Source organism: Musca autumnalis, unplaced genomic scaffold, assembly GCF_047663935.1.
Source record: "Musca autumnalis isolate F117 unplaced genomic scaffold, ASM4766393v1 scaffold_3, whole genome shotgun sequence".
NCBI classification, from domain to species: Eukaryota; Metazoa; Arthropoda; class Insecta; order Diptera; family Muscidae; genus Musca; species Musca autumnalis.
In genome coordinates this window covers 193413843-193433479 of record NW_027411866.1, presented here as the reverse complement: position 1 = coordinate 193433479, position 19637 = coordinate 193413843, and the positions used below count along the sequence as shown (strand labels likewise).

The 19637-nt window shown below is 39.6% G+C and overlaps 1 protein-coding gene across 3 annotated transcripts in view; it reads left to right on the top strand.

Moving 5' to 3' along the window:
* LOC141398640 (uncharacterized) overlaps positions 1-19417 on the top strand; it is a 308082-nt gene extending 288665 nt beyond the window's left edge. For all 3 annotated transcript variants that reach the window (XM_073976143.1, XM_073976145.1, XM_073976144.1), the window contains 2 exons: positions 3293-3445; positions 13193-19417. In XM_073976143.1, the coding sequence (XP_073832244.1) occupies positions 3293-3445; positions 13193-13318 (279 nt within the window). In that variant the 3' untranslated portion in view covers positions 13319-19417. The remainder of the gene's footprint in view (positions 1-3292; positions 3446-13192) is intronic.
* Positions 19418-19637: the final 220 nt, after the last annotated feature.

The window sequence follows — 19637 nt, the reverse complement described above, 5'->3', positions numbered from 1 at the left end:
GCAAGGCCAAATTTTAGACCAAATGCACACAGTGTCATAGCGGAGTGGACCTATTGATTCTATATTGTAACCTTATCTATGTCTTGTAGAAACTTTACGATGTCCAAATCGGTCACTCCCTTCAAGAGTTATCGGGCGCACAAATTTTCCGACAATTTTCGAACTATTGTGGGGGAAGGCACTGGAAGGAGTGGCCCGATATAACCCATCTTCGAACTTAAACTAAGTTTGGGCAAAATATTACGAAAGCCAAATTTTGGACCGAATCTGCAGATCCATTCGAGATTTATCTTGCGCTCCAAGCACTACACACGGTGTCATAGGTTTTTTTTTGTAACTTTCAGGCTATTTTCTCTGGAAGTATGGACTTGCCCCTGATGAAACTTATAGCGTCGTATGGGGGACAGTAAATACAAGTTGCTACAACAAAAACCAAGGCGATTCGAGAGCAGGTCCTAAACTGAACTTTTCCGAAATTTTGTGTGGGAGGTACCCGAAGGAGTTTACCGATTAAGTCTATATTGCAAGCTCATCTAAGTCTGGTAGAAGTTTCACGATGTGCAAAGTATGGACCAAATCGGCTACTCACTTCAAGAGTTACGTGCGCACAAATTTTCCGAACATTTTCGAACTTTTGTGGGGGAGGTACCGGAAGGAGTGGACCGATATAATCCATTTTCGAACTTGAACTAAGTTTGGACAAAATATTACGAAAGCCAAATTTTGGACCGAATCTGCAGATCCATTCGACGGAGGGACGGACATTGCTAGAAATACATTTCGTCCAAACATACTTGGGGTCCAAAACCATTATTTCGATGAGCCACATTTTGCTCGTTAGCATAAACGCTGAGGGTATAAATATAGCCGAACACATATCAGGAAAAATGTCTAAAATTGTCTTTTCCATTTCAAAAAAATCAAAAAAAAATGTTTGATAATACATGAATGGTTTTTGGTACATAGATTAAAAAAAATCTGCATTGGAAATCTGTTTTCGTTACTAACTTCGATCGTTGCGGGCAAAAGATATGACCGTTTTAATTATGATAATTAGAAAAAATTATAAAAAAATCGCGGCTTAATATAGTTAGCTGTTATATCCTATTATCGTTAACTGAATTCGTAACCTTTGCGATGATGCAAAAAATAATCGGGAAGTCTCAATGGATTCGCGAAAAATAAAATTTGTTAAATAATTTCACGTATTTACAAACATATTTTAGAAACAATAGCGCTCATACTTACGAAAAATATATAAAAAAATTATAACAGCATCCAGACATTTTAAGGAATAAAATGAAACCTAAGTTGTGAAGGTTGGAGCTATAGTATTCATGTTATTTGCAAAAATACGAAGAAAATATTAGGAAAAAATTAAAATCATATTATTGTAATTTTATTTTTTTATGGTTTTATAGAAAAAGTTGGAGAAAAAATGTTTGAGTTCTTCGGTATTTTCGGGAAAATTTCACGCAATAATGATGATATTCCGTTGTAACAAATTGTTCGCTTATAGTTTTCCTATTGGATAATATTATTAGAACCTTATATTAAATCGCAAGGAATTCCAATGGTGGCATAACGTTAAAATAATGTTATATTGAATATTACAACATTTGAGACGCACATAAACCGCGTAATTATGAAAATGACATGATGCGCATCCGATTTTCCAACACAGTGAATCAATCCCTCTTATTTGATGTACAGTTTGTCAAATTCTATTTGGCGGCCACGATGTAGCATCTGCTGCATATTAGGGTGCAAAATACTGTAAAATGGTCATAATTTCCGCGAAGTTCATTTACATTTTATGCGCATCCGATTTCAATAATCACCATTAAAAAATACATCATTCTATGCCGTTTTAATGCGATCCATCAAGAACCGTGGATGTAGCATCGCACTCAATTTTTAGAAAAAATCTATTATATCTCTGGATTTACGAGAGTTTTTAAATATCTGTTTTCGCACAGTTTAAACAAGCGTATCGATCTATTTACTTAAGTAGAACTGACACATCCAAAACGCGTTTTAATATGCGATATTTTCAAAATAATTTTTTGCAAATTTTCGAAATTTGAGGGGTATCATATCCGCCGATCTAGTGGGTGGATTTTTACGCGTCGTGGCTTGTTAGATTCAGAACGTAAAAAAACTAAATTTACGCGGGTTTCCACGGAAATCGAATGACGTTTGTAAATTTTAAACCAAAAAAATAGGTTTTTGAGAACAATTTACACACAAAAATTTCGTGTTTGGGCGCAGATTACTGTGATCCTGTGAGGGTTACACCCTCATGTTATACATTAAAAAATGCGAAATCGCGAGTACTACAACCAAATAATAAGCTATTAGGGAAATTCAGCTGCGCGTCCCGATTAGAGCAAAAATTCAAAAAACCCCATTTTTCAGATTTCAAAATGTCAGCATCCGTTTGAGGTAGATACAGTGGATATATTAAAAAATCATATATTAGAAACTTCAACTTTGAAGTGCACTCTTTAACTTCTCCTTTGAGCATTAAGCTCTACATTGTGTTGTAAAACCACTAATTGGAAAATAACATAATGAAACTCGTTTAATTCAACGATTTTTTCCGATTTTTTACATTAGTACGACCACAGCTTCCGCTCAAATTATTATTTTAAGAAACCCCTCGGTGAATCGGGCTAAAACTGTTTATTTTACCGAAATGCGGTCAAAAGTTATGGTATAGTAAAACTGATCGCGAGTTACAATACCCCATACCTCAGTTTCAGCATAAGTTAATTTTCTACAAAAAGCTTGATATGTACATGTTGCTGGGGTTACCGCCCTGGTCGAGGTGATGTTCCCTCGTGTCAATCCGGTACATGCAACCTGCAGGATTAGGTTATCCGTTATTTTGGTTGGTGCCGACAGGCTCTTTTAAAGCTTTTGGAGCATTATCTCAGAGAACAAAGTAATGAACGAACGAATTTGAAATTAAACGATTCAGAGCCGATAAGCGACTCAGATCGGAAATACATATTAATCAAGATAGTGAATTTGAACTAATTGAAGTATCAAGGATATAAAAGAAATGTACTGTACACCAGCATTCACCTCTCATTCACTTAATTGTTATTATTTTTGTTATTTATAAATATAAATTTATTTAATTAAGACAAAAGCACATCCTCCACATGCCTAAACACAAATTATTACCAACCTCGTACAAACTATATGACAAACATTAAACAAATGCTTTACTTACTTAATTCCTAAGATCTCTTAACAATTTGCTTACTCTCTACTTTTATTACAGCTGAAAACCCTACAAACTGCCCATGAACGTGAACTAGCGACATGTCACGAAACCGTGCGTCTATTGCAGCAACGTCTTAACGAACGTGATGAACAATTTGCCATGCAAAAACGTCGTAAAGTACCCGTTGACTATTATGCACTCAAAGCCAAGGTATGTTAAACTTTTTTTGTTGTTGTTATACTAATTCGGCTAACACCGTCGCCAGATTAACTACCATTAAAAATGTGTTCCCACAAAAAAACAACAACACTTGCTGATGTTGTTGTTTGCTCGTATTATACTTCATTGAGCTCCTCTTCAACTACTCTCCTCTACCCCTTTTCTTGAACATGTCAAATCAATGCAACAATCTACGAAAGTATTTTAACGTTATTTCTCTACAATGCCAAGACCACCGTGGTCATTACCACCATCGCTGCTAGTGTGGCTACTGTGGTCTGCAAGTGTGAAAATGTCGATAATTTGATCGGCACTGTTGTTGTTGCTGTTTTCACAGTCTCTTGTTATTGTATAATTGCCATTTTACTTTTGAAAATTTTAACAAGCGTTAGCTTCTCTTTTATGCAACAATTGTAACAGTTTTTATGATTTTCATTTACAAATTAATTACTCGATTGCGTAATTTATTTTCATCGTCGTCGTTGCTGTCGTTTCCGTCATCTGTGAACCGAACACCATCTGTTTACCTTTGTTAAATTAAATTTACACTTTTTTCGACCATTTCATTTCTTTTGGTATTTATTTCATTATTCTGAAGGGTTATTGTCTGCATAGATTTTATTACTTTTTTTGTTCATTTCACACCGGGGACGATACCCGCATGTGAAATTGTTAAAGTGAAATGATGACTTTTTATAATCACCACTTAAATTTCTGATGAGATGATTACTTCTCTTTTTTTGTCCATCTAAATTAAATCGCACAGAAAAAAGTGTCTAGCCACTTTTTAATGTGTTTTTGTTTTGCAAAAATAACTTAATTTTTAATTCATATATTTTTAGTTATTTTTTTTTTTTTTTTTTGCTTTAGTGATTTTGTAATTAGTTTATGTCTCAATAACTTCTTTTAATGACCAATTATAGATGCCTTGGGGCGACATTTTAATTGTTAAATGACTTTTATGGGAGAATAAAAACCAATTGACTAATTTTATCTAAGCGTATGCAGAAATGGAAATGAGGGATTAGCTTCGGACTCTTCTTTGTTGCAATAATAATATAATGTTGTTGTAACAGTGTTTATTATTGTATGTTTGTGTGTTCGTTCTTCTGCTAAATCTGGATCTGGGTCTATCTCCAATTCCAGGAATGTGGCTGCTTCCATGGGATGTAACCACAGATCGGCTGGAGTTTGGTTTGGCAGGTCAGTTGAAAACGTGCAGTGTGTTGTGCGGGCCCATACTGTATGCTGGGCTGATGTTTTTCACGATGCGATCGATCTTTGCCGTATAAGAATTTAGGTGACTGCAATATCCCGAACGTAGTTGAGCTAAAACTTCTCTGGATTTTCGTCGCGAGTTCATATTACCTGTGGCCAAAAATAAAAAGAGTTATCGTAGGTGCATCAATTTTAGTACACGTACTTATTGATGACATACAATCTCGAGGACAAAAAACTGGGATGTTCGGTCCACATTTTGATAAAGCCCCTTAGAACCGTATCTCCCGATTTTCGGTATTTTGAAAGTTGTAGTCATTATAACCAACCGAAATCATTGAAATTTGGTGTTTAGTCTTCGGCAGAGGTATGAAATATTCCAACAGAGAATTGTGGGCGTAAGTCCATGTTTTGACAAGTGGACACTGACCTCCCCGTGGTGTCACCTGGGGAGCTGCCTTTAACACCCGTTAAAGGTAGTGAGCTAACATGTGCCGCGCGTTCACCCATAAGAACGTTAAAAACTTGGGTTTGGGCGCCGGGTTAATAACCCTCCCCTAGAAAAAGCAGCCTACTATGAAAAGACAAAAGAAAACAAAAAACAAACCCATCTAAAGTTCACGAAACCCGCAAACGTTTTAAGGAACATGATCTGCGAATCTGCACCTGGAATGTTCGCACACTTTATAGAGAAGGTGCAGTTTACGCATTGGCAGATGTACTTGAAAAGTACAAGGCCGACATTACTGCCATACAGGAAATACGATGGAACGGGAAAGGCGTCACAACAACACCTAAAGGTGACGCACTGTATTATAGCTGCCATGACGTAAAGCATGAATTTGGTTGCGGATTTGTAGTTGGTCGGAGGTTAAAACACCTGGTCTCCAGCTTCGCACCTGTGAATGAAAGACTCGCTACAATTCGAATAAAAGCAAAATTCTTCAACATCAGCTTTATTTGCGCTCATGCTCCCAATGAAGACAAGGACGAACAGACCAAAGATATATTTTATGATCATTTAGAAGAAACATATGGCCGTTGTACTGCCCATGACATTAAAATTATTCTAGGCGATTTTAATGCCAAAATTGGAAAGGAAAATATCTTTGGCCCAACAGTCGGAAAATTCAGTCTCCACAATGAAACATCTGACAATGGCATGAGGCTGATAGAATTCGCAGCGGCAAAAAACATGGAAGTTAGCAGTACCAGATTTATGTATGTATCTCGATATTCATAAGGGTACCTGGCTGTCTCCAGATCAAAGAACAAGTAATAAAATTGATTACGTTGTGATATATGGAAGACATGCATCAAGCGTGTTGGATGTACGATCGTTCCGAGGAGCAAACATGGACTCGGACCACTACCTAGTTGCAGCAAAGGTACGCACCCGGTTAAACGTAGCAAACAAAGTACGAACTGACATAACACGAAAGTTAGACATCGGTAAGCTGCAATCAAACACAGATAGCCACAGCATATTGCACTCAACTAGCCCAATTGCTTGATCACACCACTCATTATCCCGATAATATATCAGCGCAATGGCAAAGTATTGCCCACTACATGCAAACAGCCGTAAAATCCATACTTTGATACCAAGGAATCCATGGTATGATCAGGAGTGCGTGTTGCTACCGAAGAGAAAAAAGAGAGAGATGAAAAAGCGGGAGTGTGAAAAAATCGAGATGTACAGGAGCCAGAATGAAGTCCGAAAATTCTACCAAAGAGTGAAGCATCAAACTGATGGCTTTGGTACAGGCACCTCCTCCTGTAGAGACCAGCAAGGTAATTTGGTAACTGATACAGATAGTGTGCTCAGGATATGGAAAGAACATTTTTCAAACCTGTTGGTATCCAGCGATGACGACGAAGATACCACAGATCCAATCCCAGAAGATGGTATTGAATGCATACCGCCCAGCAAAGATTAGGGAAAGACAGCAATAAACCGGCTGAAGAATAATAAGGCAGCAGGAGCCGAGCTGTTAAAAAGCGGAGGCGACACGCTGATAAGGTGTATTCATCAGCTATTTAGCACCATCTGGCAGGAAGAACGAGTACCCGACGATTGGAACCTGAGTATCCTGTGTCCCGTCCATAAGAAAGGAGATAAGACTGTATGCTCTAACTATAGGGGCATAAGTCTACTCCCGATTGCCTACAAGATGGTGTCGGGGATATTGTGCGAACGACTAAAGCCTATGGTCAACGAAATAATTGGGCCATACCCATGCGGCTTTAGACCTGGCAAGTCCACAATTGACCAGATATTTACCCTGGAAAAGACCCAAGAGATGCAGATCGACATCTACCACCTTTTTGTCGATTATAAAGCAGCCTTCGACTGCCCACTACGTTCAAAGGTATTCCAAGCCATGTCTGAATTTGGTATCCCCGCAAAGCTCATTCGGCTTTGTAAAATGACATTGACTAACACGAGATCCTCAGTTAAAATAGGAAAGAACCTCTCCGAAGAATTTTGTATTAAAAGTGGTCACAGACTAGGAGACAGCCTCTCGTGTAATCTCTTCGACATCCTGCTGGAAAAGGTTATTCGAGAGGCAAACGTCAAAAGAAGTGGCACAATCTACACCAATGGCCACATGTTACTTGCTTATGCTGATGATATAGACATCATGGGACGATCAGTAAAATAAGTAACCGATACCTTTATGAAGGTCGAAGGAGAATCTGCTAAAGTGGGTCTGGCGGTAAACGGCGGGAAGACTAAGTTGATGGTGTCGACGCGCAATGCGTCCATAGAGATCGGGCCAAGTGTTGACGTTGGTTCCTATAATTTTGAGGTAGTAAAAGACTTCGTCTGCCTCGTCACCGCCGTAAACACAACTAACGACATCAGTTGTGAAATAAAAATAAGAATTGTATATGCCAATAGATGCTACTTTGGCTTAAGTAAGCAGTTTAAAAACAAAGCCACATCTCGTCAAACAAAAATAACGCTTTACAAAACACTGATACTACCCGTGCTGATGTATGGTTTCGAAGCCTGGGTACTTGCGCAAGCAGATAAGGTAGTGCTTGGTGTGTTTGAGAGAAAAATTCTTCGAAAGATCTAACGACCGATCTGCGTTGACGGTTAATATCGACGTCGCATGAACCACGAGCTGTATCTGATATACAACGACATCAATATAGTTAAACGTATCGAGATGCAGCGATTGCGTTGTCAAGGCCATATAATAAGAATGAGCGATGATGAACCCGCTAAAAAGGCGTATAAATATGGGCCGCTTGGCGGTGAACGCAGAATTGGCATGCCAAAGAATAGATGGCGCAAACAAGTGGATGAAGAGATGACAAGGCGCGGTATTCCGAAAGAGAATCACTAAACAGAGAGAATTGGAGATCTTTTCTTAGTTCGGTCTATAGAACAAATGTTCTGTAATGGGCCAGCTAAGTAAGTAAGTCCATGTTTAGATATAGCCCCCATATAACGATATCTCCCGATTTTCGGTATTTTTAAGGTTTTAGCCTCATTATCACACCGAAGTGGCTGAAAATTGGTATTTATTCTTCGTTGGGGGTATAAAACTTTCCCCTTGAAATTTGTCGGTATATGTCCACGCCTTCATATAGCCCATAAAGGACGGTACCTCCCGATTTTCGGTATTTTTAAGGTTTTAGCCTCATTATCACACCGAAATGGCTGAAAATTGGTATTTATTCTTCGTTGGGGGTATACAACTTTCCCCTTGAAATTTGTCGGTATATGTCCACGCCTTCATATAGCCCCCAAAGGACGATACCTCCCGATTTTCGGTATTTTTAAGGTTTTAGCCTCATTATCACACCGAAATGGCTGAAAATTGGTATTTAGTCATCGTTTTGGGTATATAACCTGAAATCTGTCAGTGTAGGACCTCGCCTTCATATAGCCCCCATGGAACCGTTGCTACCGATTTTCGGTATTCTGAAGGTTGTGCCCTCAATATCCACCCGGAATGTCTGAAATTTGCTGTTCAGTCTTCATATTTTTTGTGGGCTTATTGAATATATCGAACTCTTGTCTTTAAAAATGAGATTTTTTCTTTATAAACGTTTTTTGACCGATTAGTGGTCAAAAACTGCCAATTTTTTGTAAAAAATCTAATGATGACATTGGCTGTTCACCGTTTTCGAGCTTTAGTGGACATCGCAAAACATTTATATAAAAAGGGGGTAACTCCCTAATAAGGTGGTCACTGAAAAAGAGAAATAACATGTTCATCTGCAAACCTCTGCAGCTGGCACCTTTATACATTTGAAGTACTCACTTTTCACAACTCAAACAGCAAATAATATCGATATACACTTTTATACACATTTTTTCCCACCCCACTAATTTTCGAATTTGGTTCACAAAATCGATGTACTAAGTACTACAGACTTGGGTACCTGTAAACACCATATGATCACTATTTACTTCTATTTACATCCAAAAAAACTGCAACAATATATTTTAGAACGGTAAATTAATTTAAATATGAAAATATTGGAACATAATAAAAATTATTAATTTTAGTTAAATAAGGACAAAAATGCATATTTCCAACAATTATCGGGTTTGAACCTTCACACCGAAAAAAAAACGACTTGACAAATCAATACTATAATTTAAATTCCTTCAAATTGAAATGTTTACTCTCAATTCCCATCAATAAATTTGTATTCCGAAGTACTTGTTTTTGGCCACGGTCGTGACACTGTGCGCTCCTCAGCTGCGTTAGATGGGGATGTTCTTCGAGATCTTTATTCACACTATAGTTGTTTATGGCCTTAGCAACTACGTCCGTGTGAATGCTATTCAAACCTGCTTGATATGCTTATTGATCTAGGGGTTCTCTCCTGTATCGTTGGAACTCCCACTCTAGAACATAAAGATCCTTCTTGATGTGCCTCCGTGTGTAGGGCCTATCCTCCAGATTGTGATTGGAATGGCTTTCCGGTTACACCCAAGCAAGTACAGAAACGAAAGCATCTCCTTGTCTTGCTGTACTGGATGAATCTCTGTCTCCTCGTGTAGATTGTCCACTGGATACATGAGGAGGGACCTACTGCAGTTCTCAGGGCGGCATTCTGACAAGTCTTAATATCTTTCAATCGCGTTGCACTTACATTCGCGGATAAAACTGGAGCCGTATTGCTCACCACAGACGTGGTCGCGTGGTCAAAAAGGTTTCTTTAGGTTTCTTGAGGAGCTCGTTTCAGCATTTTAGCTTGTTGCAGATAGCTGTGGCATGCGCTGACGACGTGAACATGCTGTCGAATGTGACCCCTAGGATTTTTGTGAAGTTTTTGGTCGGAATTCTGCTACCATCGACCATGACATTCAATTCTGTTCTCACCATGTGGTGAACAGAGTGACCTAGATTTAGTGGCGGATAAGTGCATATTCCTCGCGAGGAAAAATGTGCTAAGATCAGACAAATAGGATGTTCAGCCTTTTACAAATAACATCTGGGAAGGTTCCTGACGCCAAGATCGTACAATCATCCGCACACGTTACGCTCTCAATTCCGTCTGAAGGGGGCGGAATACACGAGAGTTAAAGTTTAAACAGTCCGGAGATATCATTTCACCTTGAGGCCTCCCTGTTTCACTCTACGAGGCTGGGACTTCTTGTTCCTGAATTCCACGTTCGGCTGGGGTCCACACATATCATTGATTATCCAACGTTTCAAAGTTGGCCGGAGGGTTGTCTTCTCGATATCCTCAAATTGTGTGGAGTGCTTCACAGTATCAAAGGCTTTTGATAAGTCAAGCGCCTCCATCACTGTTCTCTCGCACGGCTTGCTCTGCTTGAGTCCTCGAATAAAATGTGTGTGGAGATGGCGTGCAGCGCCGTTGTCGTGCTGTACTGCTTACGGAACTTATGCTGATGATCGGCAAGATGATAGCTATTTCTGACGCTGTGGAGGGCTAAAGCCTCAAGGGTATTTGATACAGGCGACAAAAGCGAAATCGTTCTGTACGATTCACCTTTGCTGACATCCTTGTCTGGCTTCAGTAGCGGGACCACCCTGGGAACAATGTGGGTGGCTATCGCCAGGTAGAGAACTTTAGTGAGATACTCGGCTCCCGGCACATCTAACTGTCTCAGCATTACCATGGAGATTCCATCAGGGCCCAACGCTTTCAATGACTTAGCATTCCTGATTACTTTCGAAACATCATCCATTGTAAACTGTGGTGGTTCATCCTCGTCAGGAAGAGATCTAATGCGAAGTAGTACTCTTCTCGTCGCCCTGTCACTCCAGGGGTGCTCGACAAACTGTCAACTGTAACAACTTGCGCACCTCTTCGGATCAGTCAGCGTAACGTCACCAAACGTGACTGAAGTCCTGCCTTCCTTCTTTATAGGGTTGGAGAGTGAGTTAACCGTAGCCCACAATTCACTTATTCCGGATCCAATGTTGCAGTTCTTCAGATGATTTATCCACTTTTTCCGCCTATGCTCACCGACCAACCTATTAATTTCCAGTGTCAGCTCTTTGACCCTGGGGTCACTGGAGTTGGCACGACAAAGCTCATCACGCTCATTTGCTAGCCCGTCGCATTTCCTGGGAAGTTTGGTCTCACTTCGGGTATTCGACCAGCAGGTATATGGTGAACGGCTGCAGCAGTGATAATGTCTCGGAAAGTTCTTTCTGCTACACGGACATCAGAAGGGTTGGGCAGATCTCTGAAGCGGTGATTAGTGAACTTTCTGAAACTCGCCCAATTAGCTTCCCCATGATTGACGAACGTGCGGCGTTCAGAGGCGATGAAATCGGGGGGCTGCATATGGAGACAATTATGGGAAGATTGCCTGATCCAAGAGAAATGACGAGTTGGTAGGTGACGTCATTTATCAGACCAGGTGACACGATGGTTATGTCTGGCGAACTGGGACACTCTCCGCTAATTCTGGTAGAGGCATCCTCATTGACCGTGCAAAACGTAGAGCTATCTAGCTGCTCAGCCAGCGCTATACCCCTCTGGTCGTGTCAGAGGAGCGAATGCCACAACTCACGATGAACATTAAAGTCCCCCAAGACCAGACGGTTATAACCTTCCAAAAGCGGGCTAATGTTGGGCCTATAACCAGGAGTACAGCTATTTGTCTGACTGCTACCCCCATACATTCCATGTACGGGTCATTTGAGCCAGGCTCATGCGAGATACTCGTAGGTATGTATTGAACAGATTAGTGCTATAGAAACCTAATCCCATTGTACGTTGTAACCATCACAACGCTGTAAGCTGCAGTTGTTGTGGAGCTTGGTTTCCTGTACCGCCGACTCATAAAGTCCACTATTTCCTCGATCTTACCTCGGAGTCCATTGCAATAAAATTGCAAAAAGGATGCATTTTCTGGGATTAGAACAACAACGGTTGGTGTTAAATGCTGCGTGCGCAGGGGCTGTGTTCACGCAGCATGCTGCAACATCCCTGTCCCTGTCGTAATCCCTCACATGGACTAGTCCCTTAGATGCACCCACTCCTGACATCTATAGCATCTCACCGAAATTTGGATATGGGTGAAGATGCGCATGTGACAAACCGAGCACAAATATATTGGTCCTGGGTTTTTCCTCTGCCCCGACATGGACCAAAAGAATCCGGAGCTGGAATTCCGGGATATGCTGCTCCCAACACAGAAATACGATACAAATACAAACATATCGCTCATTTACTCAAAGAGTGACACATTTCAAAAAATCAAGTTTCGAGAAAAAACGCGTTTGACGTTGTCGATTGAAATTTGACTTCCCAACATAAAAAATTATTACACAAAAAATAAAATAACTAATTGGACCATCTTTTGTAAAGAGTTAGCCAGATATCAGTGCTAAATTTCTGTGCAAGATCAAGCGTGATTTGAAGTGTTTAAGTGCATCATAACCTCAAAAAACTTTTTTTGATGATTTATGCCAAACTCCTAGCAAATAAGCTGTAATTCGTTGAGTTTTAGAGATATCAACTTGAAAATTTGACACAATATAAATTAGAAGTCGTAAAATATAGAAATTGCTAACTCAAAAACCCCATTTTTTGAGTTATGCCACTCTTTGAGTAAATGAGCGATATGTACACTGAGGTGGCAGCCGCTGGCTGGAACACGGATGTTGTGTGGTTCCGGGTCAATCCGGTGCGAGAGAACCCGCTACCGTGGTCATGCAGTGTATAAATCGGACGTGCATACATCCACGGTTACACTGTAAATCCTCATACTAGAGGATAATTCAATCTAGGACCATATTTTATGTATGTCCGAAACATAAACAATCGAACTTTTGATCGTATTTATCTGAGAGTATAAACCTTAAATGAGAGTAAAATGTATACCATAATAAAATAAAATATAAATTATAAAATACAAAATATAAAATACACCTGATTTTAAATATTTTCATACATAAAATATAACTTAAATTCATTTAGTCCTAATTAGTTGTAGTACATAATAAACTGTCTAACAAACTAACGCACTTTTCCTATGTTTGTCTTTTTTTTCATTCCAATATAAAGGTTTCATCGCTAGAAAGGCGGCACACCGAACGTGAGGAACGTTTGCACATGCTAGTAGAGGCCCTAAGTAAAGGGCGATTGAACGGTGCTCTCGATGATCTACTGACCGACAACAATAATCAATGAAAAATAAGCTAAACGCTCAACAAGCAAATGACACAAAAAACAATTTAAAGAATTTACCAACAACAAAAGCAAAAAGTTATACATTTCTATTCTTAAGAGATAATTAGAAAACAATTTTTGGTACTAAGAAAAGTAGTTTGAATTAATAGTTTTTTTTTTTTTTTTGTTCGTGAGACATGTTTTGTATTGATTACAAAACGCTTCTCAACTCGCAATTTTTTAGGAGTTTCGTTTTTCTTTTTTGTGTTGACGACACATAATTTATTGTCAGTTAATTATTACCAGTTTTTTATACGGAACCAAAAAGAGAATTACAAAACAAATGGAAATTTTGCAAAAATGTTATAAAAATAAATTAAACACAAAAAATGGACTGAATTTTAAGATTTACAAAAAACCCACAACATTCTCATTAATGTTATAATTAATAAATAAATTGTATGTTATAAGTTTATTAATTTTAATGGTGATATTTTTTAAACAATTTTTGAATATAATTTATAATTATTTTTTTCTAGAAATAATAGAAATTATGATATGTAGACTAACTTATCATGTTTTACCGGTTAGAGAACAAAATGGATAACTGAGACTTCCTCGTGTAGGGGAAAGCAAACAAACAAAGCCAAATTTCAAATTTGTTGGATATTTCACAAATATTCACAAATTTGATAATAAAATTAACGCAACCGTTCAGTTTCCTTCCAAAGGGGTTTTTCGCATAAAGATTTATTATACACACGACATACATACATAAATGAAATATTTAATAAGTGGTTTTTAATAAATATTAATAATAAATCTAATACATAATAATTAATGTTATTGAGTTCTTCAGTATTATATCTGTAGCTTATTGACTAAACTTTAACATTTAATCGTCTTTACTATTCACTAATTGAAATTATGTATGAAAATAGTTCTTAGAGTTTAAAGTAACGTTCATTGATTAAATTGGCTACTTTTTTATTAGCTATAAAATAATTATAAATGGGGAAATAATGAAGAACAGTGCAATTTAATAAATATGTATAATTGTGATTACAATGATTACGAAATAAATAATATGAATAAAAAAAAGTTTTTTTTTCAAAATAGTCGTAATCCCATTGTTGTTGCTGTGAAATTTTTTAAATAACTTATTTATTTGTGGAGAAAATTTTTCATTGTTCGCCAAGGGGTAAGACAGGAAAGACTATAGTTTCGATTCTCGACACAGAATCTCATCAGTTCCCTTTCTCTGCACACAACTTCTTCAACAACAACTTTTTTATACCCAAACATTAATCGTCGTCTAGAAATATAAGAGGGACCAAAGAAATAACCTTCTAGAAAAGTTTTTCTTTGGAGATTAGGTTTGTCAAGCCTTTTTTCTTTATCAAAAAAAGTATTCACAAGGAGTGACACTAAAAATATTCTATGCACCGGATGAATCTTCGACCAGGGGCTGTCACCTCAACAATTACATGTTTTGTTCGTGCACTTGTCTCATCATGCGAGCGGGATTGCCTTCTCCGATATACCAAAAACAGCAAACGCATTTTCGATTTGTATTTCGAATTATTCCATTTGTAATTTGAAACCAAAAATACAACATTTTTGGTTGCACTGGTTTTATATTTTGTTTTTTTTTTTTTAATTACAAATAATATTTTTCGAATTACAAATGAATCTATTCGAATTGCAATGAAAAAATTCAAATTACAAACGGAAAAAATCAATTTAAAAATCCTTACTTACTTACATAGCTGGCCCATTACAGAACATTTGTTCCATAGACCGAACTAAGAAAAGATCTCCAATTCTCTATGTTTAGTGCTTCGCTTTCTGGAATACCGCGCCTTGTCATCTCTTCATCTACTTGTTTGCGCCATCCATTCTTTGGCCTACCAATTCTGCGTGCACCGCCATGAGGCCCGAATTTAGACGCCTTTTTAGCGGGTTCAACATCGCTCATTCTTACTATATGGCCTAGCCAACGCAATCGTTGCATCTCGATACGTTTATCTATACTGATGTCGTTGTATAGCAGATACAGCTCGTGGTTCATGCGACGTCGATATTCACCGTCAACGCAGATTGGTCCGTAGATCTTTCGAAGAAATTTTCTCGCCAAGCACTGCCTTGTCTGCTTGCGCAAGTACCCAGGCTTCGGAACCATACATCAGCAGGGGTAGTATCCGTGTTTTGTAAAGCGTTATTTTTGTTTGACGAGTTGTGGTTTTGTTTTTAAAGTGCTTACTTAAGCCAAAGTAGCATCTGTTGGCCAATACAATTCTTCTTTTTATTTCACAATTGATGTCGTTTGTTGTGTTTACGGCCGTGCCGAGGTATTGAAGGGTTTTACTACCTCAAAATTACAGGAACCAACTTCAACTGTTGGTTCGATCTCAATGGACGCATTGCGCGTCGACACCATCAACATGGTCTTCTCGCCGTATACCGCCAGACCCACTTTAGCAGATTCTCCTTCGACCTTCATAAAGGTATAGGATACTTCTTTTACTGATCGTCCCATGATGTCTATATCATCAGCATAAGCAAGTAACACGTGGCTATTGGTGTAGATTGTGCCACTTCTTTTGACGTTTGCCTCTCGTATAACCTTTTCTAGCAGGATGTTGAAAAGATCACACGAAAGGCTGTCTCCTTGCCTGAAACCTTTTTCGGTACAAACCTCTTCGGAGAGGTTCTTTCCTATTTTAACTGAAGATCTTGTGTCAGTTAGAGTCATTTTACAGAGCCGAATGAACTTTGCGGGGAGTCCAAATTCAGACATGGTTTGGAATACCTTTGAACGTAGTGGGCGGTCGAAGGCTGCTTTATAATCGACAAAAAGGTGGTAGGAGTCGATCTGCATCTCTTGGGTCTTTTCCAGGATTTGCCGCAGGATAAATATCTGGTCAATGGTGGACTTACCAGGTCTAAAGCCGCATTGGTATGGTTCAATTATTTCGTTGACCATGGGCTTTAGTCGTTCGCACAATATCCCTGACACTATCTTGAAGGCGATATCTCCTTTCTTATGGACGGGACACAGGATGCTCAGGTTCCAGTCGTCGGGTACGCGATTCTGCCAGATGGAGCTAACTATCTGATGCATACACCTTATCAGCGTGTCGCCTCCGGTTTTAAACAGCTCAGCTGGTAGGCCATCAGCTCCTGCTGCCTTATTATTCTTCAGCCGGTTTATTGCTGTCTTTACCTCATATTGGCCGGGCGGTATACATTCATTACCATCTTCTGGGATTGGATCTGTGGTATCATCGTCGACTTCGTTACTATTGGATACCAACAGTTTGGAAAAATGCTCTTTCCATATCCTTAGCACACTATCTGTATCAGTTACCAGATTACCTTGCTGGTCTCTACAGGAGGATGTGCCAGTTCCAAAGCCATCAGTTTGATGTTTCACTCTTTGGTAGAATTTTCGGACTTCATTCAGTCTCCTGTACATCTCAATATGTTCACACTCGCGCTTTTCCATCTCTCTCTTTTTCCTGCGGAAAAGACGTTTCTCCTCTCTCATTTTCTCCCGATATCTCTCCCGTGCGCTACGCGTTGCTACTGATTGTAAAGTAGCCCTATATGCCGCATTTTTCTCTTCGGTAGCAGCACGACACTCCTGGTCATACCATGGACTCCTTGGTGGAGGTCTCTGGTATCCAAGTACTGATTTTGCGGCTGTTTGCATGGAGTGGGCAATGTTTTGTCATTGTCTTGATATGTTATCGTGACGAGGAGTGCTTTGATTAAGCAGTTGGGCCAGTTGAGTGGAATATGCTGTGGCTATCTGTTTTGATTGCAGCTTACCGATGTCCAACTTCCGTGTTGTGTCTGTTCGCACTTTGTTTGCTACGTTTAACCTTTGCTGCAACAAGGTAGTGGTCCGAGTCTATGTTTGCTCCTCGGAACGAACGCACATCCAACACGCTCGATGAATGTCTTCCTTCTATCACAACCTGATCAATTTGATTTCTTGTTTTCTGATCTGGAGACAGCCAGGTGCCCTTATGGATGTCAAGATGTTGAAATCTGGTGCTGCTAACTTCCATGTTTTTTGCCGCTGCAAAGTCTATCAGCCTCATACCATTGTCAGATGTTTCACTGTGGAGACTGAATTTCCCGACTGTTGGGCCAAAGATATTCTCCTTTCCAATTTTGGCATTAAAATCGCCTAGTATAATTTTAATGTCATGGGCAGGGCAACGGTCATAAGTTTTTTGTAAGCGCTCGTAAAATCTATCTTTGGTCTGTTCGTCATTGTCTTCAGTGGGAGCACGAGCGCAAATAAAGCTGATGTTGAAGAATTTTGGTTTTAATCGAATTGCAGCGAGTCTTTCATTTACTGGGGTGAAGCTGGAGACCAGGTGTGTTAACTTCCGACCAACTACAAATCCGCAACCAAACTCATGCTTTACGTCATGGCAGCTATAATACAGTTCGTCACCTTTAGGTGTTGTTGTGACGCCTTTTCCAATCTATCGTATTTCCTGTATGGCAGTAATATCGGCCTTGTACTTTTCAAGTACGTCAGCCAATGCGTAAACTGCACCTTCTCTATAAAGAGTAAGAACATTCCAGGTGCAGATTCGCAGATCATGGTCCTTAAACGTTTGCGGGGTTCGTCAACTTTAGAGGGGTTTGGTTTTCTTTTCTTTCGTTTTTTAATAGTAGGCTGTTTTTTCTAGTGGAGGGTTACTAACCCGACGCCCAATCCAAAGTTTTTAACGTTCTTATGGGTGAACGCGCGGCACATGTTAGACAGATCCCACGACTTTAAAACCCTATCGGGCACCATCACAAGTGAAAACTAAACATTGTGCTTGTATTGTGTTCTTCTTCTCCTGTTATCCTTCACTCCCGAGAAGGCACACGATGTGTACATGTGCTTCTTTTCATCTTCTCTATGCTCACGAGCATAGGAAGTCTGTACGAATGATGTTGCTGCCCACTGGTGCTTTAAAACCTCTGACTGCCGTACTTTTCTGAGCCATGGAAAAACTGATTGGCAAGGGCTGCGAGAATTTACCAAACCCCGCTTCAGAAAGCTGTCGATTCCTTCAGATCCTCGAGTAGTTGAGAGAACTTTCCAGGACATCAACACAGCTGCAGCCCCTCGAATGCCCGAGATAAGACCAAATTTCCCAGCAGAGGCGACGGGACTGAGATTGGGAAATGAGAATGATGGGCTTCGTCTTAGAAATCCTGAAGACCCAAGAATTTGGGAATTTACTCTTGAAGTCAACAAGCTAGTGGGCGAGCAAAGCGGAAAAAGAGGGTAGATCACTCTCGAATTCAAGAATAAAGGATTATAGAGCGGCAGGTCCTTTTAACGGCGTGAAAGTGACAGATGAGGTAGGTGCGCATGTTATCGGATAGAGTAATAGGGCTAGGTGGTGTGTTATGCCTTAAAAGAGACCTCTAAGCCGAGGATATACCACCACAAATTACAATGAGCGATGTTGCAAATATCATTCTAAACACGAAATTATCCAAGGCATTGGGCCCACACGGAATCACAACTGAATGAACCCGCAATTGAGTATTTGACAAGTATTCTCAATTTATCGTTAGCCACCAATATTGTACCAGAAGCCTATGAGGTAGCAAGGTGGTCCCGCTACTGAAGCCAGCCCTGGATGCCAGCAAAGGCGAATCGTACAGGCAGATCAAGGAATGAACCAGAACATAACTAAGGGGCTTAGGTCATTATGGCATCCACATTTTATCGAACTTTCCGTAGAGGAAAAACATCTTTCAGCATGTAGTATCACCTAAGGTCAAATTATGCAATAGGGATTTTTTAGTATATATTTTAAAAGGTTCCGGTTCCATCAGTTTTGACTCTGAGCGCCTCATATGTGATAGGTTTAATATCTATATAGCCATCTGAGAAATATAAACATTTTCGGAGCAAAATTTACTGCCACACCAGTGTTCACCACTTGGACGGCTGAAATGAGGCTAACTGTCCCAAAATAGAAGTAGGAACGAGGACCTCAAGTCGCCGGCCGGCAGCCCTTGGATTACTGACGAAGAAACCTTGATGATCACCGGTATGTGGTATGTGATGCGGCACCCAACTAGTATGCAAAATCAGCGAATTCGAACCTGCCAGAATGCGGTCCTAAGGACAGTAACAGGGTAACAATGTATCAGCATAATAAGATGTCGATACAGTACCAGCTTGGATGTTATCACCGTAAGCATGCCAGCAGCAATCTTGTAGACAGGCATCCCCCAGATCCAGTTCGAAGGTAGGACATATCGAACCAATACTCCGGGTACCACCCCCCATACAAAATTTTCAAATAAG